The 12,693-nt window shown below is 39.4% G+C and overlaps 1 protein-coding gene across 1 annotated transcript; it reads right to left on the bottom strand.

Moving 5' to 3' along the window:
• Window positions 1-1,235: 1,235 nt before the first annotated feature.
• On the bottom strand, window positions 1,236-8,579 carry LOC306883540 (transcriptional activator protein Pur-alpha-like). The gene has a single exon (XM_079438856.1). It carries the CDS (start codon window positions 7,568-7,570, stop codon window positions 6,737-6,739), a length of 834 nt encoding a protein of 277 aa, XP_079294982.1. The 5' UTR covers window positions 7,571-8,579; the 3' UTR covers window positions 1,236-6,736.
• Window positions 8,580-12,693: the final 4,114 nt, after the last annotated feature.

The following is a 12,693-nucleotide window of genomic DNA, read 5'->3' as shown; positions in this document are numbered from 1 at the left end:
AATAACATGCACTGAATAATCACCCACTACAAGACAAGGAATGTGTTCTCAAAGAGTTTTTGTTTTCCTGTTGACTTAAGTTTAAAATGTCAGTTAAACTGTAGAGCACTGAAAGAATGAGTATGAAAACCTAGCAACAATTTGGTATTTTCGCACCTTTATTCCATCATCCCAATGTCAGTGTTTTTTTTTTAATGAGGTTTTGGTTGAACGTCTGAAATATTGTGTGGGTTTAATGCAAGCTTAACAGGTTAGTTCACCCAAAAATGAAAATTCTGTCATTAATTACTCACCCTCATGTCGTTCCAAACCCGTCAGACATTCGTTCATCTTCGGAACACAAAATACGATATTTTAAATAGATTAATAAAATAGATTAAATATCTTAATTTGCGTTCCAAAGATAAACAGAGGTCTTAGGGGTTTGGAACGACATGAGGGTTTCATTTTTGGGTGAACTAGCCTTTTAATATCAAGTTAAGTACAAATTTGAGTTTTGTAGCTTTCAGTCTATGTCTGAAAAAAAAAAAGCTAGAATGCTGAAGCGCATGCTAAACAAACTAAATATATTGAAATAAAGGTCCCACTTAATATTACGTGGCCTTAACTACTATGTACTTACATTTAAATTAATCAATTGGTACATTTTACTTATATTTTTAAAATACCTGCATGTAATTCCATTTTATAATTAATTTCTGTATTTATAATTACACTGTTGATCCATCCCTTACAATTTAACCCAACCTTAAACCTACCCATACCACAAAACCTGTCCCTAACTTTACCCGTATCCCACCTCAATAGCAGCAAAAGTGTCACTTAATATAAAGTGGGACCAAAAATAATCATCCTGCACAGTCCAATCAAATGCTCTCTAGAGAGAACGTCCCTCCTGCCAATACGACCTAGCTCTGACTAGCAATAGGAAGTAGCATCTCTCTTGATTCTCAACTGTGAGATAAACAATAGAAAAAAAGATTGTTCTCTTCTGCATGAAACTCCTGTTTCTATTGAAAGCACATGGGTTAAAGTAGGTTATTTTAAAGCAATTTCAGTTTTCAAAGAACTATTAGTTTCATGTTGGCATGTTCTGTACTAGCTTGATGCTTTTAATGGGCAATTTATCCAAAAATGAAAATTGTCATAATTTACTCGCCCTCATGTGGTTTCAAACCTGTTTGACTTTCTTTTGTTGCTCACAAAATAAGATATTTAAAAGTCAATGGGGTCCAAACAAATTTAGTGACAGAATTGTAATTTTTGGGTCAACTATTCTTCTAAAGCGCCACTGGAAGTGGACGTAAGAATTCAACCACACGAAAAACCAATCATTGCCAGGGAGGAATGGATGATTTATTGCAATTAGTCATTTTCAGACACAAAGGCTTTCCAACTCAAGAACAACATACGTACCTGTACAAAAACACACTTGTTACCAAGAAACGTAAATCTGAATAAAGTTGTGAGAACACGCAAACAGCCAAGGGAACAAACAGAGGATGCAGAGGAGGAGGAGGATGGTTGTGGCAATGATGAAGAGTAGAACACGATGGATTTCTAAGCCAATTTAAGCACCATATTCATGTTATAGGAAAGGCTGAACTGAATACCTTTGAATGTATGACTTAAGTTTAACATGGGTACACACATGAGAATAATCATCACAGTATTTTTTCATTAGACATTTTTAACCAACTAAAGAAAATAACAGTTGGTGCACTACTTAGTCATCATGCAATTTACTTTAGTAAACCTTCTGTAACACGGACAAAATAGACTTCAATATGTAGAAGAACTTCATAGATTTCTGCCAAACAGCAATTGTCACAAAGCCTGGAAAGTAATTATAGAATCTTTGAATGTGAGGTCACCTATCAAAAATAATATGCTGATTTTTTATTTTCTTTATATATTTAAAGTGCAAGTATTTTATCCATTTGATTCAATGCTTTCTGTAAGTATAAAATACAAAGGAAAAAAACAGCAATATGCCTTTTCCTATATACATTTCCTATGCATATAGGAACACATATATAGGAATCGTATACATATTTATATATTTTTTTATATATATATATATATATATATATATATGCTATCTTTTTTAATAAAGAGGAGCATCATATGTAACAAACCATATATACACACACATCACAGGTCATATATATATTTTTAAGTACAACACATTTGATAGGGAATAAAAAGGAAATGGTTGGTGGGATATGTGAATACCCTCCTTGTGCATTGACCCTTGATGCAGAACCCCTCCCAGACAGTCTGCTTAATACGCAAAACGCTCACAGTTACATGCTAAGCAGGTCAAAGCCTTGAGCTTGTGAGACCGAAGGAACGTGAAGTATGAGAACTAACCCAAGTTGGTGACTGGCCGTGGTTTAACAGGGAAGAGGAACCGTATAATCGCACACACACACACACTTCATGAGATTAACACGTAGATCAAGTTAAAAGGTTGCACTTCGCTCTTCATATTGGAAACTGCAGATACGTGAGGGCTCTAAGGTGTCTGTGCAGATCCGTTAGTTCAGTTATGCTCATTAAGGACAGGTGACGTTCGATAAGCACCTGGAATTAGAGAAAATTGCTCTTCCAATCCAGCATGGAGTCAGAGTACCGTCTAATCTTTTGTCCCCACAGCCTGTTGTGCATCAAACCAATACTGGTCTTTGCTGGTGGAGAACTCGAACACTATTACAAGAGAAAGTCTGGCTGAACAATGTCACAAGGACAGGACTGAGCAATTTAGCTCCCAATAGCACCTTCACGATTGACTTAAAACATGTGCGTATTCGATCAAGGGTGCATTTTTGCATTATTTTGCAATAGAAAACACCTTTAAATGTTACTTCCAGTTTAAATTTCATACTGTGGCACGCATCGAGCAGTTTTCGTAATCGGATCCGGGCAGTGATAGGAAAAAGATTTGCTTACCGGTCTCAAGAGGAAAAGAAATATAACAGTGTACAAATAGACCTAAAATAGCCCCTACAAGAGAAGCATGCCGTTTCAGATTCAGTCTTGAAGAGATGCGAGGGCATATCGAGTGAGACAAAGTGCGTATGTATGCTTTAATATTGTGCAGTGGTAAACAAGAGACCAAACGCTCCACAGGAATAACGTCAGCCTTGATCCCCATTAGACTTCCTCATGTGCTTAGCACGAAATGGGCCTTTAGCATGGGAGTCTGTGGCTAGAAACCCCCAAACTATCCGTAGGCTGGTGGCTTTAGTACATATAAAGGTCTCGTTTTTACAAAACCCCCACATATCCGTGTATTTGTGACGTTTGGGTCTGACAGCAACAGGCTTTCCCCTGCAACACTAGTGAGCTGGCTTATGTCGAGAGAGGGTTTGAGAAAAAAAGTATTTATCTTTTTTAGATATTTTATCAAATAAATAGTTATGAATATCTCTGACTGAAGCATTGTGCATTTAACATTGGCTAAAATAAGAAAAAAAATACACATATATTAGCAACCGAGTATTAAACTACTCCAACCACCGAGAAGCTTTTTAAGTGACTTCATCACTATATTTTTAGGTCACACAGGATTGCATCTGATTGGCGGACAGCAGATTTGCCGCTGTATATGCAGGTGCTTTCAGATGGTCCCTGTTTGTGGTGACTGGTTTAGTTAGTAGATTACACCCTCAACTTTGACTTGGGCAGTCAAAAAGGTTAGTTTAATACGCGGAGACATGTTTCATTAAAGCGAGCCTCAAGCGTACATTTTTTGTCGTTGCAGGGGATGAGTATCCACACACACGAAATGCCGATGTCACGCAAGATTCAATCATCCCGCAGAATCCGATCCCCACTCGGACCCCAAGAGGTAGCCATCAGTAATGCCTTTTCAAAAACAATGCATTATTGTCTTCTAGATACTCAAAGTAAGGTAATGCTTTTATAGCCTTAACATTCAAAGTTCGAATCATCTGGAATATGCGACTGGATTAACAAAAACCAGAATGGCAAATGTTTAATTTGACTATGTGTAGCTTTGGTTATTTCTTATAGTTATCAAACCATTATTCAGTGATTTTGTAGGATTTCTAATCAGGCATTGAATAGAGTACCCATTAAAAGATCTTTTAGGAAATAGTTTTGCTTTGGGAGTCCGAAGGGGGATGTGAACCTGCGGCGGGACTTAATTTTGGGCAACGCCGCCATTGGCACGCAGCCTACAATATATTGCACACGATACTGAAATGTTAGCACTGTAACTTTAGTGAGAAAAGTTCAATCTCAAGGTGCGATGTGACGAGGTTGACAACAAACTATTTCAGCAACTGATAAGACCGGCAGAAGTAAATCCCACGAATGGGGATATTAGCACCATACAAAAAAATCATACAGGCTACTGCCTCGGCCGTAAGTCTACTAATATAGGCCTACATTAGCATAATGCTGGGCTGTAGCGAGAAACATACGTACAACCTTATCACACTGTTTTTTTGTTTTGTTTTTTACACGCCGCTTTTTCTCTCTTTTTTTAAACTTGTTACTTTTTTTTAATTAATTTTTTTTTTTTTACACAGAGCATGAGGAGCAGACCTCCACCGCCTTTAGGTGACTACTACTGCATTCACGGCGCGCCAGAATTACCTAAGTTTTTGACAAGCAAAAAAAGTGTTTACGTCTTAATCATAATTTTACAAATTTCGCAGAGGCTGGCATCAAGGACAAAACCGCACATGGATCGTTTTTGCCTTTAAGCACCGCCACGGAAAACCAAGTAATTCTGATGCGACATGAACGCAGCACGTCCATGTTTACGTCAGTGCTGTTTGATTGCAATATCATCGTTCTTTTCCCAGCAACGTGGAGGGCCAAGAGCCCGTGTGCCTCTTTTTTTGATTGGCTTGTTGAAGTCATCGAAGAAGCTCCACGAGTGGTACAGCAACTACGCTGTTGTGACCCCGAACGACAAAAGACAAACAGCGATCGGAAAGAAAATGATCGAACACGTAAAGCATGTAAACGTGTGGAGAATATAAGGCACCAGAGTTGTTTTTTGACGTTGTAGAGGATGCTCCGCGCAGATATTAATGCAACTCGCACTAGTGGACAGCTGCTTTTTGAGTATCCTCCCCCCTCCCACCCCATCCCCAAAAACAAAATAAAGAAAAATTCCCACAGAAAACGTGGGCAATTTCATAAGGATCTAAGTACATCTGATTCACAAAATCATAGTTTGTATATCTAAGTTAGCTCTTCAATGAAACGGTCTGCCCAAATGTCAGTGGGCAATGGTGCAACAGGGTTCGTATTTAACAGGAACAAACGTCAACCGGTTGTTTTAGCAATGCCTTCGCTGTGCGGCTACCGAAGCACACATTGCATGACGCGTGCAAACAATCTCATTTGCTTTGTGTATAGCGTTAAAAGGAAAACGAGTAAACATATCTAGATTTCCTCATATGCATTTCAAGGTGCACTCTGTCATTTTTGGTTTATGTGAGACATGAAGCTTCTTCTGCCATGATAAATTTATTTTGCAAATGAAAGTGACTAATAACATTGAATTTATATTGTTAATTGGCTGGTCATGTGATCTCAACATGGCGGCCCCCATGATGCAACCAGTGAAAAACTGTTTAAATAATGGAAAAATGACCAAGTGCACCTTTTAAGTCGAACCAGAAGGGGTGACATCCATTTATATAAATTGGATAATCTAACAATAGGTCATGTTTAAATATTCACAGCACTCCCGCATTACTGTTCCTTCACTTCTGAAGTTCATTTGCATGTTGAACCTTTGGTTCAAACGGTTCCTAAATTATAGCTTTTGTGCTGGAAGTTAAAAGTGAGCACTAATTATATATTTCTTTCTCTTTTTCAATTTGCACCTTTGGAAATAGTATTACACTGCAAAAAACGTCCATCTTGTTTTCCAGTCAAATACGCCACATTTTTTAAAATAATTTAGATAACTAACAAGCAGAACTGTAGGAGTGGGGTCTGTTACTCCAAGAAGCAACAAGCCACAGTGACGTCACTCACTTTGCACGCTCTTGTTAAAAACCCAATTGTGCATGCTGAATATCAGCAGCATTTTCACATCACTTTGTACTTTTTTTAAATTAAGAAAGCACATTTTAAAATCTGCAATACAAATTAGGTCATCAGTTTTTACACATGAAGCAGTCGCTGTCAAGTTGGCAACATGATTGACAGGTGTCAGTGCTGAAGTGTTTAGAAAGCATATTGAATCATATTAAAACTGACCCCACTCATATGTTTTGTATAAAGTGTCATTTAACCATTGACTAGGCATGTTCATTTATTTCCAGTATTGACATTCTTTGCTGTGTGTCATTCATGAGTGGTCTGAATAAAATTGTGCCAACTGTTGGATTTTATTTAAAATAATAAAAGTGTATATATATATTTGTTACTTTGATATATATGTTGTCAGGATATTTGTACTGGAAAACAAGTGGCTTTTTGTAGTGCATAAGAGCTTGGATGTGTCACACACGTGGGTAAAGAGGGATATACACACACTCCTGCACCATCCTGGACACGGTTCATACATCATGTTGTCGATAGCAGCGTCTTACTGTTAAATGGTGGGTAAGTGGGTAACTTCCGGCGATGAGTGAAGAGATGCAACTGTTTGAGTCTGTGAGGGTTGTGTGTGTGTAGATCGATCCCGCATTACAGTAACGTCTGATTATCATGTCATTCGTTCTGTGCACTCATAGATGCATTAGTCCTCGTCCCCGTCGTCCTCGTGCAGGCCCTCCGGTAGCATCTCGCGCGCCCTCCGCTCCCGGCTCCGCTCCTGGATCTTCTTCATCTCGTCCGCGTACTTGCAGAAGGTCGTGCCGAATTTGGACCACACTTTGCAGGGCACCGTGATGGAGTTGCGGTAGGTGGGCTTCACCTCGCTGACCCGCATGAAGACGCCGTACTTGTTGGAGCCCACGTCGAAGAAGAAGCGCTTGTTGTCCACCGTCAGCGACGTGCCCTCGGGCAGCTCCGCGGGGTCCTCGTCCACCCCGAAGTCGTCGATGAGTTTGGCCAGCGCGTCGCGGAACTCGATGAGTCCCTGTGCGGGAAGTGCGATGGTCTGGCCTTGCGAGGCTCCCGGACCGGGCCCGCGATTGACGGTCTGCCGGATTCGGAGAAACCGCCCCCTCTGGTTCTCCTTCAGATCCATGTAGTACTTCCGATTCTCGCGCACCAGGAACTCGCTCTTAAGCGCCCTCCTGGGCTCGTCCTGCACCGTGTCAGGGTTGCTGGGACCAAGCTGGGCGTAGTGCTCGATGAAGTCTCCTAGGTAGTCGCGGAACTCCACGGCGACGGACATGGAGAGAGTCAGGCGGCTCTTGTTTCCCCCGGCCCCGACCTCTGCTATCTTCAGAAAGCGGCCTTTGGCGTTCTGCTTCACGTCCAGATAGAAGCGTTTGTTCTGGATGTCCACCCGCTTCGAGGCGAGCTCCTCCGTGTCGTGCTGGAGTTGCGACGCGGCGCCCGGCTGCATCGGGCCGGGGCCTGTGGCGAATCCACCGTGCTCACTTTCACTGTCTCTGTCCGCCATGATGCAGCCTCCCCGCACCTTCTCTCTCCGTCTCCCTCAGCCCTGCCGCAAAAGCGACTGTTGTCGAGCGACCGTGGAACTCTCGCGAGATCTGCTGCTAGAGACGCTTACTGAAGGAGGAGACGCAACCTCCGCGACCAGCCGTCAACTTGGATCGGATAAACTGCAAAAAGACAATAAACAAAACCTTTTTAGAGGGTTACATGACATTCTGAAATGATCTAAAGCGTATTCTATTATTTTTATAAGTATACCACCATTGGATTGTCTTAAAAGCAATTGTATGTTTAGAGTTATGTAAAGGATTCAAATATAGGCTATATCGACTTCTTTCTTGATATATATTTTTTTAAAATTACATTTATAATTGTATGATTTTGAAAGAAATTGTTTTAAAAAAATGTATATTTAATATGAAATGGGTCTATTTTCAGAGTCACTACAAAGAGGTTTTTCGATATTCTGTAACCATTTGTGGATTCCGATGTACAAAAAGTTAAATTGCCTCCTAGCAATAGCAGACTCCTAGTTGTTTAAGATGCATGTGGAAGATTAGCGGCTCGTTTATTTTGTGTCAGGATGTTTCTACAGAAAAGCGGTTTGTTCAGCGTGCTGCAGAACCATCAAGTTCTCCACTGACTTCTATCCACACAGAATGGGCTCTTACAAGCGTTTCGCATCTTTTCTCTCATCTGTGAAGTCTCCGTCTGGTGGAGGGGCTCTATTTCTGCAGTCCGTGAGATTCTTCAGATCAGGAGTGTGTTGGTAAAAGTTACATCAGCGTCACGATTGCGCATGAAGCAGAAAACTTCTTCATTTTGATCTTTTTTTTTTTGCCATTCTTTGGAAATTTTTTGCTATTCTTTTTGTCTGTGTTCATCACCAGATGTAGATTATCTCTCATATTACCGTGTTCATGTGTTTAATAGTGTATGTGTGTGAAAGAGAGACAGGGAAAGGGAAACTCGAAAGAATAGGCTAATAAATGTCAACATGATGGCGTTTTATTATCCTCTTCCATTTATCTTGTGATTTGGCTAGGTTTTGGATCTGTGGATCTGGCCCCATTCTGATTGAGAAACGGTGCATTTAGCCAGATTCAGCCAACTGTGGACCACAAGTGTCAGTCCTAAAATGTCAAAAATTCAGGTTTTACTCCTTGTGTGAATATTTGGTCCCCACAATGGAGGTTAAACCTGTACACACACACAATCAATCAATTAGGCTGAATTATAAAATTACAAAAATATATATTTTTAAACAAAACGATTTAGATTTGTCAAACCTTTTGCCTGTCAAAGTTATTTATTCAATTTCATTATTATTTTAATTAATATTTCTATTTATTTTTAGGCTGACAAATGGACTTTGCTTATATGTTAAAAATGTTCCCTTCATCTAAATTGACACTTTCTGACTGTGTGATTGCAAAAACTGATAGGCTACCTTAGTAAGAAGTGGTAAACTTTTACAAAATATGATTTCAGATGTTACATTAGTGATTTTATAAAAATCCCACAGCAAAACTTTGGCTAGTGGGTAGAATGAGCCAATAAGTGATCCTCTGCTGCCATCTTCTGAAATCAGTGAGTGAAACTATATTATTAATAACTGTAACTATGTGTGTGTGTGTGTGTGTAATTTATTTAATTTAATTTATTTTTTTGCCAGGGAAAATATAACATGAGGTAATGACTTAAATGTACATAAAAAAAAAATCAATCAATAAAATTACGGGGTTTGGAAAAGTACGGAAAAGTATGGAATTTAATTTAAGTAATTTCCAGGTCTGGAAAAGTATGGAAAAAAGAAAGCAGAATATGGAAAAATATTTGTGTTTCCAGACTTTTGCCCCTATTTAGTTTTTTAATAATAGAAAATTAAAAATTTAATGAAAATAAATTTATCGTACAAGAAGTGAGGTTTGGTCATGGCAGCTGTTAAGTGATTATTTAGTGATCGTCAAATGAATGAAATGAATTAATTGTGCACTTTTTCATTACGCAAAATGCAGATTGCAGGTTATAAGCATTTTGGGTTTAGCACCATATTACATTGCCTCAAGGATCTTTGCAAAAATAAAAAATAGGGCCTTTGCAAAAATAAAAAAAAACTTAGCATATAGGACAATGCACACAGAGCCACCTGTTGGGCCATCAGCCCATTTCGTGGTTTGGTTTCTTGGCTGTCACAGACTATGCATTAAAGAGACCTAAGGCCTTAAAAGATGGCATATTGCCCCAATGAAAGCCAAATCTTAAACACTTTTTTACAGTACCAGTCTTTTTTTTATAGACCCTTCAACTTGGCAAATTTTATGCCATCAGCCCATTTTGTGTCATAGTTTCTCCACCGCCACAGAGGATGTGTTAAATTGGACATTAGGCCTTGATATTAGGGGTACTACCATAAAGAAAAGCAACATTTTGAGCAGGTAGATCTCTGTTAATTCATGTGCATCCATGCTATCATTTTATTCATAGTAAGATGGCAGTGATGCACAAAGGAAATAGGTTATATAAAACTAGAAATTGTAATGCGTTACATAATGCATGTACATTCTTGAGGGCACAAAAAAGTTTCTTGTATGCATGTAAAAGTCTGTATTTTTTATTTAATTTTTTATTTTAGGGACTCTGTGTGTTATTTTAAGAAAATCAATGAAAAACCCTGAGAATCTAAAAATATTTACAGATAACTGTACTATATACTAATATAAATATAAACTATATAAAATATAAAGCTGAAAATAATGCTGTATGAATGTAAATAGTGTAATAATGTTCCTGCTACATTTCTTCTGATATTTTTGTGATTGCTTTTTTAAAATGTTTTTTTGTCAGAATTGTCAAGATCATCTGAAAAGAGTTCACCTGTGCCATGTAAGTAATTGAATGTTATATTTTTGCTATAGAGTAGATGTGTAAATATAGGGTTTATTTTAGGATATTGTAATCAGATGGGCTAGGACATGACATCTTAAGATTAATTTTGTTGTACTGTTTGAGTCAGGGTGTTGTAAGTGGTCAAGTAGTAGTGACCATGCAGGGTGCCCAAATTTGTATAGATCTTTTTATTTTTTTGTAATTTTTACAGTTTTTTACAATCACTTTGCTACTATTTTCAGAACCTTGATGTCATTTTTCACAACTCTAGACACAAAACTCAAAACGGTTATCACTTGTAACACAGGCTGTCTAATGTTCAAAACATTGCATTGTGCATTCACATCTTTAAAGAAATCTTGCACAATCATTGGTTCAAAAAAAACTAATTTACTGTGAAATACCATTGAAACAACTATAGATCACCCACACACAAGCAACTGATAGTTTCACTGTGTCATTGTTCGTACAATCATTAAATATTGTAGAACAAAATAGGTGATACAGGTTTCATTATGGTACTACATGTACAGTAAATGCATCTCTGTAAAAGTACTGCAGTAGTAGAGAGAATACTACAGACACAGTGGAATCATTGAACAAAGTCTGTAATATATTGATGCAAAACACTACAGTTCAATCACAACATAGGTTTATTTGAATCAAAAATACAGTAATTAGCTAGGAAATAGAAAAGAAAGTACTGTAAAACATCAAATGCAGTGTTCCTCAACTTGCTTGTACTGTAAGAAACAAAACAGGAGTGATTACTGTACTTCTACATTGTCATCAACTCTGTGTTGTGGATTTGGCCACAGGTTCTCATCTACATCAATCACAATGGATGTTTTCATTAGCCAAACATCTTGGAAAAAACCTTCGGGCGTGGCGAATCCAGGCCTGACACTGGTCTGCTGTGATGTCATTGCAGGCGTCATCCATGGCCTGGAGAAGAGTGACTTGTTCATGAGGGCGCCTATCATGAACCTTCCATCTCCATGCGGAGAAAAATTCCTCCAGTCGGGTTAAGGAAGGGAGAGTATGGGGGTAAATACAGGGTGGTAAATTGTGCATGGGCCTGAAACCATGCTTGCACCACATGAGCATGATGGAACCTGACATTGTCCCACACAATGACATAGGTCACACCTTCAGCTCTACAAACCTGATCGAGCTCATCAAGAAAGGTGACAAGGAGAGCTGCATTATATGGTCCAATATGAGGTCTGCGTCCCACCACACCATCTTCTGATATAGCCGCACACATGGTAATGTTGGCCCCACGTTGTCCAGGTACTTGGATGGTTGCCCGCTGGCCAATGAAATTCCGACCTCTCCTCCTTGTCTTGGCCAGATTAAAACCTGCCTCATCCAAATATATGAATTTGTGATGGTCGTCATCAGCATCCAGCTCCATCACCCTCTAAAAATACATTTTGGAAAGAGATTTAGAGATTACATAATGTAGAATTTTTGGGAATGTTTTTACAACAGCCATCTTGAAACTGAACTTACCTGAACATACTCAGTCCTCATTTGCTTCACTCTGTCTGCATTTCTTTCGAAAGGCACACGGTATAGTTGTTTTATAGATACCTGGTGTCTTTTCAGTATGCGTGCAATAGTCGGCAAACTTATGGATCCCACATTGTTGAACCATGTCTTCATTGTCCAAGATATGCTGGCGAATTTCTGTAAGGCGAATATCATTTCTGGCCCGAACCAAATCGACCACAGCCTGCTCTTGTTGGTCAGTTAGAATTTTGCCTCTGCCTCCACTATTTGGCCTGGTCACAATTCTACAGGGAACATTAGAGTAAGAAGACACTTGGTCACATCACCTATTCTGTGATACACATTGGTATGCAGTCATTTGACAATTGAGAGTAGCATAATGTTTAGTGCATGCTGATAACTTACCGGTTCTCATTGCGGAAAGTTCTGATTATTGAGGCCACGGTTGACCTTGGGGAAGTCGTGGCCTAATGGTTAGCGAGTCGGACTTGTAATCTGAAGGTTGCGGGTTCGAGTCTCAGGCCGGCAGGGATTGTAGGTGGGGGGAGTGAATGTCCACCGCTCTCTCCACCCTCAATACCACGACTGAGGTGCCCTTGAGCAAGGCACCGAACCCCCAACTGCTCCCCGGGCGCTGCAGCATAAAATGGCTGCCCACTGCTCCGGGTGTATGTTCACGGTGTGTGTGTGTTCACTGCTGTGTGTGTGCACGTTGGATGGGTT

This window comes from Barbus barbus (assembly GCF_936440315.1).
Source record: "Barbus barbus genome assembly, chromosome: 17".
In the NCBI taxonomy this organism is placed as follows: Eukaryota; Metazoa; Chordata; class Actinopteri; order Cypriniformes; family Cyprinidae; genus Barbus; species Barbus barbus.
The sequence above is the reverse complement of the archived record's forward strand: the minus strand, read 5'-3'. Positions and strand labels throughout refer to the sequence as shown.

Excerpts from the sequence above, each read along its gene's own strand:
- LOC306883540 (XM_079438856.1), bottom strand. The coding sequence starts at position 7,570 with ATGGCGGACAGAGACAGTGAAAGTGAGCACGGTGGATTCGCCACAGGC.